This window comes from Phascolarctos cinereus, unplaced genomic scaffold (assembly GCF_003287225.1).
Source record: "Phascolarctos cinereus isolate Bilbo 61053 unplaced genomic scaffold, phaCin_HiC Scaffold_3;HRSCAF=262, whole genome shotgun sequence".
Lineage (NCBI taxonomy): Eukaryota > Metazoa > Chordata > Mammalia > Diprotodontia > Phascolarctidae > Phascolarctos > Phascolarctos cinereus.
Window position 1 is genome coordinate 177,065,677 of NW_027555736.1, and position 18,444 is coordinate 177,084,120.

The following is an 18,444-nucleotide window of genomic DNA, read 5'->3' on the forward strand; positions in this document are numbered from 1 at the left end:
GGTGAAAAATTCAGAACATATCATTGGACTTTTTTTACATGGCTAATGTGAACATTTGTTTTATTTGACTATACATATTTGTAAAAGAGATTTTGTTTTTCTTTATTCCTCAGTGGGGGTGAGGGGTGAGTGGGAGAGAGAGAAGGCAATTTTTTTCTTATTAAAAAATAAAATTTAAAGAGCTTTTTCCTTGAAATAAAGGCCCCATTTTCTAAATACTGATATTCTACCAGTGTTCTTCTATGACTGCATTGTCATGAAACCCTACAGTTTCTGAAGACTTAAATCAAAGGGCAATGGAGAAGTAAATGATAGGTATAAACAAGCTTCAGTATGTCACGGTGAGAGTACTACAAAGAATAATTGCAATAAAAGATGCTATCAAAGAGATGTATGACAGAAAAGGAAGATGGTATTCATAAGGTGAGAGTGAGGGATAACTGAGAGCCTATATACTACACTGTCAAAAGGATGCCAGGCAGGACCCTGGCATGTCAGGTGACCCCCTATCTGGACAGGAGTGGGACAGGGCGGGCAAGCATAGATGGATTGCTATCTGTATCACCGGAGGGAATATTCATACCAAATTCATTTGTGCATTGGAGCTTCCTTTTACCTGGTATTCCTTGTTTTGGTTACTCCCATTATTCCTATCTGATAGTCATCTTTGACCTGATATGCTAACACCCTATTTATAAGTTAAATAGAAAATGAGTAATGGTTTCACCAAGCTACCAAAAGAGTTTAAGTTTCTTTTTCAAATTCTCGTTGCTTTTCAGCATTGGCAGTAGAACCAGAGTCCCAGTCTCTCGGTCTTTCATGCTGTAGATTCATTCTAATTATTAAGAATATATTGAAAATAGTAGCTTTTCATGACAGCGGCTTTAAAGAGCTGTTTCACACTTTTTACACGTGGTAAAACCTTTTGTTGTGTGTATGTAAGTCTTATTACAAATTGTCCAATTCAATGACTTCATTTCAACAAATTTCTTTTGATATTGTAAAATAAACTAGAGAAGGAAATGACAAGCCACTCCGGTATCTTTGCCAAGAAACCCTCCTCCCCTCAAAAAAGGGGTTATGAAGAGTCAGACACAACTGAAATGACTGAACAACAACAAAAGAAGGGCAATGGTAAAGGTATGCTGCACCATATTACCAACAATGATTTGTGTGTAAGAAGTGCCATCAAAAGCATGAAGAACATATGTGACCAGGAAGGACATGGTCTAGGCATGTAGCAACAGTGAATGATAAAAGATGGAAGGCCTTAATGCAACTCTGATTAAATTAATGCAACATTAAAAGCTCCAGAGAAAGGCCTCTATCAAGTGTGCTTGGTAGATCCCCAATGGAAAATTTATGGGAAGATATGGATAAAAGTCATACCAGATGAGTAGGTAGCATCAAGATTTTGAACTGAACGAGTGGAGAGATTGTTGTTGTTTAATCATTTTCAGTTGTGTCCAATTCTTCATGACCTCATTTGGAGTTTTCTTGGCAAAGATACTGGAGTGATTTGCCATTTCCTTCTCCAGCTCATTTTACAGATGAGGAAACTGAGGCAAACAGGGTTAAGTGACTTGCCCAGGGTCACCCAGCTAGTAAGTGTCTAAGGTCAGATTTGAGCTCAGAAGATGAGTCTTCCTGACTTCAGGCCCAGCACTCTATCCACTGTGCCACCTAGATGCCCACAGTTAGGAGATTACCTACACCAATTGCATTGTAGATTCATTGAAGCACTAAATTATAGCTTACAAAACACTTTCCTCACAACAACTTTCTAAAGTATAGGTATTATTATCCTTATTTTACAGATAAGGAAATTCAGGCTCAGGATGATTTGCCATGGAAGAGGTAGAATTTGAACACAGAACTTCCAACTCCCAAATCCAGTGTTCTTTTCACCACATTGTGCTATCTCTCATAGATCTTTTAAGACCAACTTAAAAACCTCAGACTTGAAAATGTACTATAATTTGGTGCTGCGTAGGGTACACATTTTGGCAGGTAGCTAAGCTGATGTGAACTGCTTCCATTTAACAAATAGGCAATTAGAGACATGGTGACATAGTGAAAAGAGCTCTTCTGGAGCAAAAGGACATGGGTTCAAGTCATGTCTCTCCTACTTGCTACTTGTGTGGGCATGGGCAAGACACAACTTCTCTGGGCCTCAGTTCTTCATTTATGAAATAAGTGTTTGAACCAGATGTACACAAAGATCCCTCCCTTCCAGCACCAGGATACAATAAATTGAAATACATAATAATAAAAATGGCTAACATTTATGCCATACTTTTAGGTTTGCAAAGCACTTTACATACATTATCTCATTTGATCTTCACATGAATCTGTGAGGCAGGCACAACCATTATTCCCATTTTATAGATGAGGATACTGAAACTGAGAGAGGATAAGTGACATGCCTAGGTCACAAAGTTAGCAAGTGTTTGAGGCAGGATCTGAACTCACATCTTCTTGACTTCAGGTCTAGCTCTCTCAACACAATTCCAATCTAGTTTTCTACTGATGCTACCTGAGTATTGGAAGTTAAATAACTTTTCAGTCTTGAATATCTATCCACTGTGTACAGTTTTTCCCTAAACACTATGGATAGACTCATAGATAGTCCTCAAAAGTTTACAGTTAATGGGGATACGGGCAACCATTCATCAAAAATGTATAGGTACATGTATTCCTGTCTAGGCATATGTAGCCATATTGCCCACAAGGTGGGCAATAGCACCCCTGGCATACCTTCTGAGCATACCTATATAGACAGAAATTTATTTAAACAGATAACTGATAATAGTCATAAAGAAGAAACAGGTACCAAATAAAAGGTAATTTTCATTAAGAAGAGTTTGAGAGGACTTCAGAATGCAAAAAGTAAATTTGGATATAATTTTGAAGAGAATAGGATCTATGGCCTGCTAGTAAGAAATGGGAAGGTGATGTGGGCAGGAAGAATAGCACTGGTAGGGATATAGAATGAGTTAAGTTAGGGAGACTTTTTAAAATACATGCCTTTATCCTTTTCCCCCACGACAGTAATTGTGTGACCAAGTCAGTTAACCTGAGATTGTTTTCTTAGCTTTAAAAATGGAGATAGGATCTCTAATTACCTACCTCACCTGGTTATGAGGGTTAAATGAGATCTTGTATGGAATGTGCTTTTCAACCTTTAAAAATTATATATGGCAACTATTATTAATATTAATATATATCTCCAGGTGTGTATACCAGTCTCTTCATTTATGGTGGACAGGAAGGAGGATTTATGCTCTTCAGATGACTAGTGTCTAACACAGGGCCTTGTAGATAGTAATTACTTAATATGTATGGAGAAAGAAAGAAAGAAAGAAAGAAAGAAAGAAAGAAAGAAAGAAAAGAAAAAAAAGAAAAAGAAAGAAAGAAAAAAAAGAAAGAAAGAAAGAAAGAAAGAAAGAAAGAAAGAAAGAAAGAAAGAAAGAAAGAAAGAAAGAAAGAAGAAAGGAAGGAAAGAAAGGAAGAAAGAAAGAAAGAAAGAAAAAGAGAAAGAAAGAAGAAAGAAAGAAAGAAAGAAAGAAGAAAGAAGAAAGAAAGAAGAAAGGAAGAAAGAAAGGAAGAAAGAAAGAAAGAAAGAAAGAAGAAAGAAAGAAGAAAGGAAGGAAAGAAAGGAAAGAAAGAAAGAAAGAAAGAGAAAGAAAAAAGAATGAAAGGAATAAGGAAGGAAGGAAAAAAGGAAAGAAAGGAGGGAAGAAAGAAGGGAGGTAAGGAAGGAAGGAAAAAAGAGAAAGAAGAGGGAGGGAAGGAGAAAGAAAGGAAGGAAAGAAGGGAGGGATGGAGGGACAAAGGGAAAGATAGAGAAAGGGAGAGGGAGAGAAGGAAGGTTGCCATGGAATATAAAAGTTTAGTCTACCATTCCACTGAGATGAGGCATTGGGAAATCATATGGCCAGTCTAGGGGGAGGAACAGTAATGGGTCTATAATTTATACTCTTCTGTTCCATTCCCTTTCCCTTTGTTCCATCTTCCAATTTTTTGTGCTGACATTACCCTTCTGAGGCTTGTCTATGCCTGAAAAATGATGATGGGAGAATCCATAGAACATGTGCTAATACAACCAGCATCTGTAGGAAGCCAGGTCTAGAAAAGAACTTACTTGTTTCATACAATTCAATTCAATAATTATTTACTAAATGCCTATTATATGCTGGGACTGCTATGAGAAATGTTCCTGGGCTAGTTACCTTGTCTCAAGCATTTTCATACACAGCCCCTCATGAACTTCCCTTCCCCTACCACACAGATCTCTTGAGTTCATTAACTGACCACAGAAACTCATGGTTTGGACTTGAGCATGGCAGTTTGTTCACCTGAACTCAGAACAACTAAGAAATCAGCCCTATGTAGCTGACCATTGTTACAGGACAGACTCAGCATCTGTGACCCAGTTCTCCTTTATCCTGAGGCTGTGTACTCCACTCCCTACTCTTCCTACAATGATGAGCATAAGCTATTGCCACTATGACATATTGCCCCACCCTACCTTGGATGACTGATAGACCTCTTTCCCTCTGGGAGAGCCAATCAATTTCTGTCAATCTACTCCTTTCCAAGACTGTGAACCATCCAAGGACTCTTGAGGGTTCTAAAGCCTCTATAGGCTGCTAGAGGCTCCACAGGCTTCTGGGTTCTCTTATGACTTTCTTAGGTTCTAAAGACTTCTAAAATCTCTAAGTCTTTTAAGACACTGAAGGCTTTTGAAAGCTCTAGAATCTAAAGGCTAAGGTGGGGGGGGGAGCTCTGAAAACTCTAAACATTTCTCATGGGCTCTCTGAAAGTTTCCATGGTATCACTTTAGATGGCTGAAAGCTAGTGAAGGCTGTGGGGGGTTTTGAGAGAGCTCTGAGTTTTTTTTTAAGGTCCAAGTGGAAGGAGAGAGGGAGGGAGGGAGGGAGGGAAGGAAGGAGAGAGAGAGAGAGAGAGAGAGAGAGAGAGAGAGAGAGAGAGAGAGAGAGAGAGAGAGAGAGAGAGAGAGAGAGGGGAGAGGAGAGAGAGAGAGAGAGAGAGAGAGAGAGAGAGAGAGAGAGAGAGAGAGAGAGAGAGGGAGAGAGAGATTGAGAGAGAGAGAGACTTGTGTTGGGGAGCATTTGTGCATCCACAGGTGTGTCAGAAAAAGAAAAAGAAGGACAACAGAGAGGAAAGAGAAGGAAAAAGAATGAGAAGAAAGAAGAAAAAGAAAATTAAGAAAAAGTAGAAGGGCAGAATGAAAGGGAAAGGAAGAAGGAAGGAATAGAAAGGGAGAAAAGGAAAATGACTAGTAGAAATAAATGAAAAGTGATCTTTAAAGTTAGGACTGATGATATCTGGCTTCACTCTGAGCATGATGTGTGACTGAGGTTACCCAGGACAACAGAGTTAGGGAAGGTCAACTCAGGCAACAGCAAACACAGTGTTGATTTCCTCCAGGCAGCCATGCTCACCATTTCCATTTCTACCTGTCCAGGGCCTTAAAGAAGGCAAGTTAAGTAGAAAATAAATTAGGCATCTGATATTTTTTAAAGTAACTTCCACCTGCTCCATTATTTGTTTTAACAGTCCATAGGAATTTATGTTAGTGAGAGACTCTGAATGGGCCTGCTAATGGGATAGATGCTTCAATTTTTCCAAGGGTTAGTTACTCTTGAACAAAGTGAGGCATGAAAGGGGTAAAGCAGAAATGATATTGGCTATTGTATGAGCAGGAATCATTAGGCCCGGGTTTTATCTTGGGTGAATAATAATGGAACCAAATGACCAAGTTTTGTCCCCTGTTCATTAGTAAATATTTGTATTCCTTCCTTCCTTCCTTCCTTCCTTCCTTCCTTCCTTCCTTCCTTCCTTCCTTTCTTTCCTTTCTTTTCTTTTTCAGAAAATCTATAATGGAAGAAATTAGTCAAGGCTCACTGGATGACATGTAAGTGATGACAGCAATAAAGAGGGTCACTAAGGAAACATTAAATGAGAGAATTTTGAAATTATTTTGAAGCCTCTCTGGGAAGGAATTTTAAGCTGACCAACGGGATTATTCCACATAAGGCTAGGCAAAGGATTTTAGGCAAGAAAGCCTCTGGTTTCAGTTCTTACCCCTTTATCTAACCAGTGGTAAAGGAAGGTCTGTGATGGTTCTTTGTATGGTACTCTTATCAGTCTACACTGGGGAAAAGGCTATCTTTTACTAACTGGGGTCAGAAGAAGGTAAAACAAGTTACAGGAGGCGGTTATGGAAATTTCCCTCCTGCCCACCTTGATATACCACATAGATGAGACCTGATGTAAAACAAACAAACAAACAACAACAACAACAACAAAAACACACAAGATGATTCACATCTCAAAAGAATTCTCCACAGGGTCCCTTTATTTAGTTTTTTTTTTTTATTAACAAGAGAATCCTTTTAAATATCTATATTTCCCAGTGCATTAGATGTATAAGATTCTATATTTGTAAGTTTTTGACTAATAAAAATTCAGTTTACACATAAGATTTTAGAACCTGTTTGTTACATAAATTGAGGCATAGGCAAAATGGAGAATCTGGGATAATTTTAGTGTATATAACATTCACAGGGGATCCTTTCTAGAACTATATTCTTCATAATGGAATAGAAAAGTCAAATAAATTATTTTCTTGCCTTTAAACATTTCACACAAAGTAGGAGCTTAAGCAGTACTAATTTTTTCCTTTCTTTTAACTGGATTAACTTGGATCTTAATAATGATATATCCTGGTAGTTCTCAAACTAAGGAAATTCTGAGATTGAAGCAGGCAAAAAAGAATCTTGACAACCTGAATCTGGATCTTGAAAAGGATATGCTGAACCTAGATGAGGCAAACCAGGACCTTGTTGTGCAAATCAGAGAGAAAGAACTACAGATTCAAAGGTCAGAGTTTGGTTTGGGCAGGGAACAACTCCTCTAGAGGAGGCTGTTCCTAGGGATAGAGCATCTAGGGATGGGGAGGAACGTATGGAAGGAAGAGAAAGGGCATTCCTCTTTATCAATGGTCATTTTTCAAATGAATTCTCTTAATTAACTCAAACCCTAATTTAATAACTAAAACCTCAAAATTCAGAGAACTCTAAGAGAATCTCAGAGATTTTAAGCCCACCCCAGATAATTTTTTGGCACCAGTAGCCATTCGTATATTCAAAGAATATATGAAAGTTGGATTTGGGAAACTAGCTAGGTTCTTACTGTTTTCACCTCTCAGAAACTCAGATTTCATTGGTCTACACACAATTTGAGATTCATATTTTGTCATTACTAAAGCTTCTTTAGGTCTGACCCACACTTTCCCCAGGATGGAGCCCTATAATTATAGCTTAGTCCTGAGAATGAGTACTTACTTACCTGTGTGATATTTTGTTATTCAGTCTAGAAAAACAGATCACCAAGTCAATAGGCCTAGTTGGGGAAAGAGATGAATTTAACCACACAGCATATGAGAAGGAGGAAGCACTGAAAAATCTGAAATTGGAGACTGCAAAATTGGTAAGGAAGGAATAGAGGAAAGATCAGTCTAATGGGTTTAGTTTGTTACTATGCTATGTTTTCGCTTTCCATGGGATCTTCCCTGATTTCATAGGTTTTAAAGTAAGTTAGCAGAAATGAAATCACAGTTGTTGTCAGGCATGGAGGATTCAGGGAGGGAGAGCTCTGGAAATGGAGTGCTTGGTGTCAATGAGATAACATATGTAAAACTCTTTGGGTCATATGAGATTAAAGCACTATATAAAAATCAGTTATTGTTGTTATTTTTATTGTTGTTGTTGTTATTGGCACTAGAAACTCTAATGTTTGGGCTCTGTTCCCAGATCTACTCTCATGGTCTGTGAGGTCAGAGCACAGTTTTGTCATCTGACAAAAATTTTGGCAGGAAAGGAGACCAAGAGCAGATGGGAAGATATGAACTGCCATGCTTTTTGTTTCTTTATTTCTGCAGGAAAAGAGTAATGAGATACTGGCTAGGAATGTGAATGAGCTACGGGTGAAGGTAAGGCCTTTGAGTTCTCTTAAGTTTCCCAAAGTCCCCCATGTAGATATCCTTATCCAGACAGAGATGAGTAGTGGGAAGGGTTATTCCATTCAGAATGGAGCCACATTCTGATAACATACCTGTTTCCCATTCCATAACAGCCACTGCCTATCAGCATGTTTAGAGTATACGATGGACAATTTTGGGGATCTATGCCCAGTCTAAGACTTATTATCAATGAATTTAAAATAAACCTATTGTTTTCCTATGATTGTATTAGGAAGGGCTAAGCAAAAAAAGAAGGAAGCCTTAAAGAATTTTTCTAAATGGAGGAAGAGTCATGTCTCCTGATATATTTCAGAAGTGAAACACTCTAGGTCTCAGTGTCTTCTGTGTTGGACATAGCAGTTCATGGGATTTTTGTGGCATAAGGCAACTGGACATCTAGTTTTGTTTGGCTTCCCCAGGAATTATTTATCCCCTTTCCCTCACCCAGATAGTGCTAATCCCTGCTTCTCTCTCACTTTGATGAATACAGAAGGCCAAGTCTTACCTCTGACCCGTGACCCAAGCTACTTAGAATGGGATGTCATATGTAGAGCACTTTGTGTCAAATGATATACTATCTGTTAAGTGCTTTGCAAATCTTAAAGACTTATGTACATATCAACTGTATACATGGGAGGTAAGAATTGATGGAAATCTTTCTGGCTTGGGCTTCAAGGGTCCAGGACTCAGGGGTGGGAAACCTTCACAGAATTCCTGGCCACACTTAAGGACCTAGAGGGCCACATGTGGCCTTGAGCTGCAGGTTCCCTATCCCTGTATGTAGTCTAAGAGAAATATAAGTATTATGGTCAGAGTTATGTACAGCACAGCACAAGTTGTATATAGTAAAGGTCAAAACTGGCCCCAGCTAAGCCTTAGGATCAGGTTCTAGCGAGAACAAGAGTAGATAAACAAATTGCTTCAAATGATAACAGGGAGACAGATGTTTTCATTAGGAAGGAGCTATCTTCTACTGTGGCTCCTGTGAAGGACCTGAAAACACTAACTACATCATCAATTGGAAACCCATTGCCCCGACTTCAAATTCAACAAATTATAATTCAGTTTCTGGATTTTATGTTTGCATGAATGTAGCTCATGTCTCATTGTATTTCTGGATTGGAATTTCAGCTTTCCAGGAAACTACCAGAGAATTCGAAAGAAGTTGAAAAAGAAAACCTGAAACAGATGTTGGAAGAATCAAAGGTGAATGCAAAGAATAAATCAAAGGATTCTCTGATAAATGTTTTTACATCTTTAATTTCCCCAAGTGACAACTTCTCTGAGCTACTAAGGCCATGTTTTTTTTTTTCCTGTGCTCTTACAGCTGAACTATTGGGGTCCTAGTTAATTCCTACCCTCATTTAGAGACATTTCATTAAAACCAATATCCATGTGCCTACATCTCCATGGGCTTCAGAAATACACACTTAATATTTCACTGGTCAGTTCTTTCTACAACAAAGTCCAAAAGAATGACATAAGTCTTCTTAAAGTCCTCACAATAATTCAACAACACTAAATGTCGGCTACGAGAAAAAGCACTTTAAAGAATGTTATGGTAAGTTACCAGGGTAGAAAATGATGCAGTTCCTGCCCTTAATAAGGTTCCCATCTAATGGAGGAGATGGATTAATTATAGATATGAACTACCTTTTTGTCATTGAGCAAGTCACTCAAAGTCTCAGTTTCCTCATGTATAAAATAAGAAGGTTAAAAACAATATTGCTGTTACTGTACACTTTGTTCTCTTGGTTCTGCTCATTTCATTCTTCATTATTTCATGCAAGTCTTTCCATGTTTTTCTAATTCACTGAGTTCATCATTTCTTATAGCACAGTAGTATTCCGTCACAATCATATACTACAACTTGTTCGCCATTCCGCAATTGATGGGCATCCTTGCAATTTCTAACCACAGAACAAGAGTAGATAAACAAATTGTTCCAAATGGTTACAGAGAGACAGATGTTTTCATTAGGAAGGAGCTATCTTCTACTGTGGCTCCTGGTTGAGGACCTGAAAACACTAACCATCATCAACTGGAAACCCACTTCCCCTGACTTCAAATTCAACAAATTATTATTCAGTTTCTGGGTTTTATATTTGCATCAATGAGTTTGCATGAATGGCTTTGCCACCACAAAGAGAGGTGCTATAAACATTTTAGAACATATGGTTCTTTTCCTTTTTTCCTAATTATCTTTGGAAATAGATGTAATACTGGTATTGCTGGGTATAGGCATAATTCCAGATTGCTCTCCAAAATGGTTGGCGTCCCAATTTTTCCACATCTACTCCCACATTTGTCACTTTCCCCTTCAATCATTTTTGCCAATCTGGTAAGTGTAAAATGGTATCTCAGGTTGTTTTGATTTGCATTTCTCTAATCAATAATGATTTAGAGCATTTCTTCATGTGACTATAAATTGTAAAAACTAAATGGCTTCTAAGGTCCTTTCCAGCTCTATACCTATGACTTTGTGGCATATAAACACAAAGGAAATATACTCAACTATAGCAATGAAGAGATAATTCTAGAGTAACTCACAGTTCATTAGGCTATGACAAGAAGTCTTCTTTGGGTTTCTAGGTAATAGGAGAATTTGGTGGTTTGCCTTTATCAGGAGAGTAATGTGAAAAAGCAGCTCGTCAGGTACAATTGTTCTGATTTTCTTTATCTCTTCCCTCAAAAGAAGAGGAATAATATTCTTTTTTCTCACTTATGGGATCTTAGAGAGCATGTAATGGTGTTACCTACGGAATTTAAATAACAGGGTATTGGGGTGTTGGGAAGGATAAAACATTCAGTTTCTCTGAGGTGAAAATAAGAGATTTTCACAACTGTCCATTTCTCTGCCTGCTGCGTGTCATCATACTCAGTTCTTTCTTTTTTCTTTTGTTCTTCCATAGGTGAAATTACAAAAGACCATAACCTTCTATGCAGAACAGGAAAAAGAACTGGCTAAGGTAGTGGCAATGACCTTAATGACCTTTCAAATCACCCCCTGTTCATGACTTTCTGGCTTGGGATAAAAATTGGGATATGATCCCAAAGGTGCTCAGAACTAAGACCACAGGGAAGATCTGGGCTGGTGGAAGGAGGAACTCTGACCAGCATGTACTACCTAATTGGAAATACCTAAGGGATAGGGACTTCTTCATCTCTTTAAATCCCTAGCTGCAGGTGGAACTGCTTCTAATAATGTTAACTCCTACCTCTAGATGAAAAGAGGACTGGAATTGCAATCAGGAGAACTGAGTCAAGGGTTCTGGCTCCTACTCTTACTAGCTGTGTATGACCATGAGCAAAACACTTAACCAATCTGAGACTCAGCTTCCTTGTTTATCAAGTGAGAAAATGTTAACAATCTCCATATTTTAAAAAAAGAAAATAATGCCAATATCACAGAATGAGGAAAGCGCATTTGCAAATCTTAAAGTGCTCTGTAAATATAAGCAATTAATTATTAACTATTGAATAAATGAGGAAATAAAAAGCAGCATAGGTTGGACAACACTTAAAACAGGAAGACCTATCTCTGACAAACGCTGGCTGTGTGTCCCTTTAACCTCTCTGTGCCCTCATGCAACTCTTTTTTAGACTATAAGTTACAAAGAATTGGTGGAAGGAGTTTTCATACTGGGAGTTTCCCCACTATGATTACATAACAGGCTTGAAGGAAAACAAAAGAATGCTTAATAGGTACTTTTTGAGCATCCTGAATTGAATGCTTAAGATAAAGAAAGAAGGATGCTGGATCAAATGCTCTGGCTTCCTCTCTTTAAAACCTGGGGGTGAATGGGGTGAGAAATATGCTGTTGCAATACATTATTGCAGTATCCACAGGCCAACTGGCCAGACACAGTTCCTAAGGTTTTCACTTAATTTCTTATGAAAGTATGGCTCCTTAGTTTTCTCAGAATGGATTATGAAAGTGAATGAAATATTCTCACCAGAGATGCAATTGATTTTTCTTTTAACTGTGTAGCTAACAGTCTCACAGAGAACAGTGAGAAAATCACAATGGTCATTCTGGATAACATTTGCATGTTGTTCTTGTTTCTGAATTAACTCATAGAGTTTGTTTGTTTAAAAAAAATCTGTTTTTCTAGGTAATATCTGAATACCAATCTGTGGACCAACTCTGCAAAGATCAGGCTTACTACATAAAGGTATCAAATCTGGGGGTTTTAGTGGACTTTGAAACATTATGAGTTAACACTAAGATACGGCAACTAAAAACTCATGAAGGAGCAGAATGTCTAGAACTAGAGAAATTATAGTGTCTCTGGCCCTGACTCAGACCAGAATATGTTCTTTTCTTGGCACCATATTTATGAAAGATACTAACCAATTGGAACATGTCTACAGAAGGGTGACCAGGATAGCAAAGAGGTCAGAGACTATGTAATAGGAAGGTCAGTTGAAGGTACTAAGGTATACTTATCTTGGAAAAGAGAAGACTTCTAGGGGAGATATGACAGTTGTAGGAATAATGGGTAGAAGTTACTGAAAGACAAATTTCCACTTTAGAAAAACTTCTTAACAATTGGAGTTGTCAAAAGCAGAACTGGCTGCCTTGGCAAGTAGAGAGTTCCCTTTTACTGGATGAAGGTTTTCAAGTGGAAGCCACTTAATTGTTAGAAATACATGTTCCTATTCATGGAATATTGGATTGGATGACCTCTGATGATCTCCTGACTCTCATATTCAGTGATCCTATGAACTTCCCCAACAGAGAGTCAAAATGTGAGAAACTTCATATGGCTGCAGAGTTAAATAAAGCCCCATTTCTCCTAATAGCTCTTGGCTGAACAGTGGTATCTTTGGTTTCCCATTGGTCTCACTATGTAAAAATCTTTTAAAAGACATGTCTTCTTGCTCATCAACTTTCTCAACCAAATCTTCCTTTACTCTATTGACTAATCTGTACTTAATAAATAAATACCTACTGCAGAACTTCTGCAAAGCCTAACTCTTAGGGGAGGTTGTCAAGAAAGGGCTTGGGATTATTATAGATTTGCTTACTTTCATTGCAATTGAATAATCATGAAATTTTCTTCTTGTTCCTGTGCATATATATTTTTAATTTCCGTGAGCAGAAATACCAGGAAATTCTGAGGCTGATGGAGGAGGACAGAGAGATTCTGCTCCTTGAAACAGAAATGTGAGTTTTGTCAATGGACTCGGCCTTGTTCATTTGAGTCAAGCCTATGAAAAAGTTCATACATCAAAGAATCTTAATGCTAAACTGAGTCCCTGTAGGAGGCCCTTAGTATTTGTTGAACAGAACTGAACTTCCAATGCACCATTAATCTTCTTCTTCTGCATTTTTAAGGTGTTTAGGTATGATGTTGACCACTGGAGAGGAGACAGTCATATTTTCTACTTTAAGAAGGAACTAAACAAGAGAAAAGAAGTAGTTCCATGAAACTAAATACATAACACTCATAACAAGTGAGGGTATAGTAGAAAGAACACTGGGCTCTGGAATCAGATGACCTGGGTCCAGATCCTGCCTTTGATGCTTACAAACTCTATGACATTAGACAAGCCACTTAAGTCCCTTGGACCTCAGTTTCCTCATCCGTAAGATGAAGGGAATTTGACTAGATTGTCCTCCTGAGATCTAACTCTAGATCTATGCCTATGAAATGGATGAAATCAAATGATATATTATATGTAAGCTGTTTTATAAAATATGAAGTGCTATATATACATTAGTATTATTAATTATCATAACTAGTATATGGAAATTGCATGGGCTACCTCTAATAGACATTTGTATTTTCTATTTAAAATTTTTTTTTATTACAAACTTAGGAAGTATCAACAAACACAAACATTACAATATTCAAAGAATAAAAAGTGTCACACTCAAAACTGAGCTATTACTTTTCCTAAAAAAGTGGTTAATCTTTCTAAATTCAATTTAATTTATTCCATATTTAATTTATTCTGTATTAAATTTAAGATGATAGTAACAAAACTGTCCTGTTTGTCTGTGTCCCCTTCTGAACTTCATTCACTCTTCTCTCCTCTGTGTAATTTCTAACATTTCATTGACACTCTTTTCTGGTTTTTTTTTGTGTCACTATCACAACCCATTCGCCTCCTCCCATATAGAAATGCTGCTTTGTAAAAAAAAAAAGTATTATGTATGTAAAGCACTTTGCAAACCTAAAAACACTTTACAAATAAATGTTAGTCGTTGTTGTTGTTATATAGCATGGCTTAGTGGATAGAGCTGGAAGACATATGTTCAAATCCTGCCTCTAACTGGCCGTAGGACCTTTGTCAGGTCGATTAACCTCTCTCAGTGATTCCAAGGAACCCTCTAACACTATAAGGTGCTAACTACATTGGTAAAGAGGGGTTTCTCATATGGGATTTCCCTATGCCAATGAAATTTCAGGTTATTATTGTTGACATTTTCTTGAATTCCTACTCAATTCAGGCTTTGGCATTGCTATTAATAATCTGAAAGGAAAACAGATGTTTGACTAGACTAGAAACCATTTTTATAGCAGTGACTTGCATCAATGTAAATACCTAAAAGTGTTTTAGACATCTCCAGGCATATCTTTGTTTTGTTTTTCCTTCTAGAACCAAAGCCCAGAACATATACAATCAATCTAACTTGATTCTGGTAAGTTTCACTTTACCCTAGTTTTACATTCTCTGCTCCACCCCCTTCATTCATCTATTTCTCTTAGTGAGTAAAAAGAAAGCAATATAGAATAAAGATTATTTGGACCCAATTATCAGCAAATATTACAAAGCTCTAGGTGACTTCTTGAGCAACTAAATTCACCAAACATTTATTAAATGCCAAGACAAAAAACAAGCAAACAAGTCCCTGCCCTTAGGGAACCTATTTGGAAGAATGTGAGACCCCATCCACTGAGAAGTAAATGCAAGGCAATTTGAGGAATAAAAGAAAAAATATTAACAGAACCTTAAAGAAACTTAAAGGTGCTGAAAAGTTGAAATGAGGTGGGAGTAAATTCCAGGAGTGGGAGCTTAAAGTTGGTTGTACAGTTATTTTCTAAGATGTAAACTTAGCACAGTTCAAATAGGTAAATTAGGCTACTGTTGAAATGTACCTCCTTTTATTACTCCTCCAATCCTGGGAGAGTGCCAATCCTTAGCTCTGGGCCAAAAAGATATTTGTAATACCCTGATCCCATCCCCCTACCCTCACCCCCACCCTTCCCCCAACCAAAATTAAAAGAGGAAACTCAGGCCCTACAACAGTTGGTAGTATTAGCTTCCACCAGGCTCTCTGCCTAAGGCTCATGGACTTCACCTGCACTTCATTTTCTGCTAGTCCTCACCTAAAGTATGCCAGTAGTAGTCCCAACTTTCTAGGGTTGAAAGTGCTCTAGCAGAAGTACTGGAGCTGTCTACTTCTACTCAATTTAAGCTGGTCCCTGAAATGATTGGACACTTGCAGTCTCTGGGTGATCCAAGTTCTCCCTTTTTCCTACTGCGCTGATAATATCTTCTCTAGCAACTAGTCCAGGGCCTTGAACATAGTTATTGGTCAATCGACAAACATTTATTAAGTGCCCACTATGTGTTAGTCACTGTCCTAGGCACTGGGGAAAGAAAGAAAGAAGGGATGGAGGAAAGGAGGGAGGGAAGAAAGAAAGGGAAGGAGGAACAAAGGAGGAAAGGAAGGGAAGGAAAAGAAAAGGAGGAAGGAAAGAGGGAGGGAAAGAAAAAAGAGGAAGAGAGAAAGAGAAGGAGGGAGGAAGGAAGAAAAAGAATTCTAAGATCATCTTCTCATTTGTTGTACTTATTGCTTTCACAGGAGGAGAACTTGTTTAGAAAAGGGCAAAGACATTTTTGCCTCAGGTAACTGGAAAGGGCTTGATTTAATCAGCCCAAAATACACTTACCCTTAATCAGGCAGGGACTCTTCAGATATAGGATGTTCTTATGCAGAAGACCAGGAGGAATACTTGGCATAGATAAAATAATCCATTAGTCACAAAGCATTAGTCCAACCCACGGAATTCTTCTTGGCCCTTCACATTCAGAGTTAGTGTCAGAGTAAAGATGTGATATATATCATTGCTAGAAGCTGCAAAAGAATCAAGATATACAGGATGAGACTATAGTTCTAGGGATATCCTGCTTGCCCTAAATAGTGGTGTTAAACTCAAGTAGAAATGGGGCCACTAAACCATACATAAGCATCCCTGAGGGCCACATATTGACTTGGAAAACCACATATTAACATTATCTATGTTGTATTGTACATTTATTTTGTTAAATATTTTCTGATTACATTTCAATCAGGTTCTCAGGGCACTCAGGAGTATTGCAGGCCACAACTGTGTTTCACACCTCTGCCCTAAGCCTTATTTCTTTTAAAGTCCATTATGTTGGTTCAGACACTGAATCTATGTATCTGTGCTAATTTATATGACTGGGAGAGGAGGCCAGCAAATGATTTTCTTAGCCCATCCACTAATATACTATGTAGCTTTAGCAATGCTTCTCAAACTCTCCCTGCTACTGTTTGTAATAGCATGACTCTACAAGGCTTTCTAAGTAAGGACTGCACAATCCTTGTCCTTTAAGTAAAGGATTCATTTAAGTGATTTAGCTATAAACCTTGCATGATGGAAGCTTAAGGCCAATTTGAACCAGTTCTTGGTGTAGAGGGTTTTCTTACAGTCACATTTTTTAAAAAATGTCATGACATATTTTATCAATCTAGGGAAATCACAATGTAGAAACACCCTACACCAGTGCTACTCAAACTTCTTAGTCTTAGGACCCCTTTGCACTCTTAAAAATAATTGAAGACAAGCTTTTGTTTATGTGGGCTATATCAATTGATATACATTATATTAAAATCAAAATTTCTTCATTATTTTTAGAAAATAGTTTTGACCTTGCCAGCTCTCTCCTTTAGAGGTCCCAGATCCTATTTTGGACATCACTGTCTTACACCAATGAAAATCAGCATCTTACCATAACTTACAGTCTCAGAGAATTAGCTAGGCCATTGAGAGATTAAGTGACTTATTCATGGTCACAGTGTTGATATTTGTCAAAGACAGGGCTTGAACCCAGGTCTTACTACCTCCCAGGCTGGCTTTTGATTATCCACTATAATGAATCTCTGCAACCTTGGTCGATGATAACTTGCCCCACTCTTTTTGCAGGATTGCCCAGTTTGTCTTCTTGATGGTCGTATTTCTCACCAGGATGCTGAGTTTTGGGATTTTGTATCTTCATTTTATAAATCCAAATTTTGTCCTGGACAATCTGCCCAAGATTATGAATAGAGACACTTTATGTAGACTGAGGAACTTTCTACTTCCATCTCTCAATCTCCACATACAGGACATTTTGCCACACTAGTCCAAGATTAGGCCCTTCACTCTAGAAGGTCCCAAGTCTCTTCCAAGTTACAAAAGGGAAGTGATAAGCAGTCACCCAGGCTTTGAGTGAGAATAGAAAGGCCACAAGGGTGGACAGCAAGAGTTGTTTGAGTCAGAGTTATACACAGTACCCCGGTCCTCTGTCTTCTGCATTCATCATTTTCTTTTGATTCCCTTTGGGATTTCTCTCTTGTAATAAAAACTTGATAATTTAAAAGGCCTTTGATCAAGTATTTGCTTGAGCATTTGGTATTATATGCCTGGGGTAGGGATGAGATAAAGGAGTTTGGTTTCCTTCAGTATAAGGCTTAAATGTAACAGATGTTATTCTGCATAAAAATGCAGGGACTTTGTAATTCCACCTTTGATTGATTGGATTTGACTCCCCAAATATATGCTTTTATTTCATCTCAGTGCTCCCAATTCAATTCAATTCAATTCAACAAGAGTATAGGCCCTAACTTACAATCTCCCCTTAGTAGATTGCTTATTTTCCTCCCCGCTTTCTGTTTCCCATCTGTTAGGAAGAAAATAAATAGCCAGTGTTCTGCTAATAGTTTTTTGAAGGGTTGTCAGCTAAATTAATTTGTAATAAAGTGGGAATAGCTGTCACAACATAGTCTGTCACAAGCCATTCCAACTGAATAGGGACCTAGGAGACTTTTGAATCAGACTGGCTTGGGATGCTAAAAGTAACAAGTCTTTATGACAAGATCACTTTGACTCACAAAAATAATAAGGCAGATAGTCTAACACCAGATAACTGGAGGACATCTAGGGAGAGGTCACAGCAGTTTTGAGTGTGATGATTATCAGGGTACAATAAGACAAGAAAAAGGGTAAAGGATGGTCCTGCAAAGGATTGCCCTTGACTTAATATCTCCAAGCTCTTATCAGTTCTCTGGTTACAGCTGGAAATTCCTGAGTCCAAGGAACTTGGGTCTACAAGCAAGGTACATGGATTTATTATAGGAGAGATATGGTTTTTGC

The 18,444-nt window shown here is 37.9% G+C and overlaps 1 protein-coding gene across 1 annotated transcript; it reads left to right on the forward strand.

Moving 5' to 3' along the window:
* The first annotated feature begins 5,060 nt into the window (after positions 1-5,060).
* LOC110212650 (transmembrane and coiled-coil domain-containing protein 5B-like) lies at positions 5,061-17,669 on the forward strand. Its single transcript, XM_020993006.2, has 12 exons — positions 5,061-5,504; positions 5,897-5,941; positions 6,760-6,909; positions 7,401-7,518; positions 7,970-8,020; positions 9,182-9,256; positions 10,963-11,019; positions 12,166-12,225; positions 13,156-13,220; positions 14,660-14,702; positions 15,870-15,913; positions 17,236-17,669. The coding sequence occupies exons 2-12, from the start codon at positions 5,907-5,909 to the stop codon at positions 17,432-17,434; spliced, it is 897 nt and encodes a 298-aa protein (XP_020848665.1). The 5' UTR covers positions 5,061-5,504; positions 5,897-5,906; the 3' UTR covers positions 17,435-17,669.
* Positions 17,670-18,444: the final 775 nt, after the last annotated feature.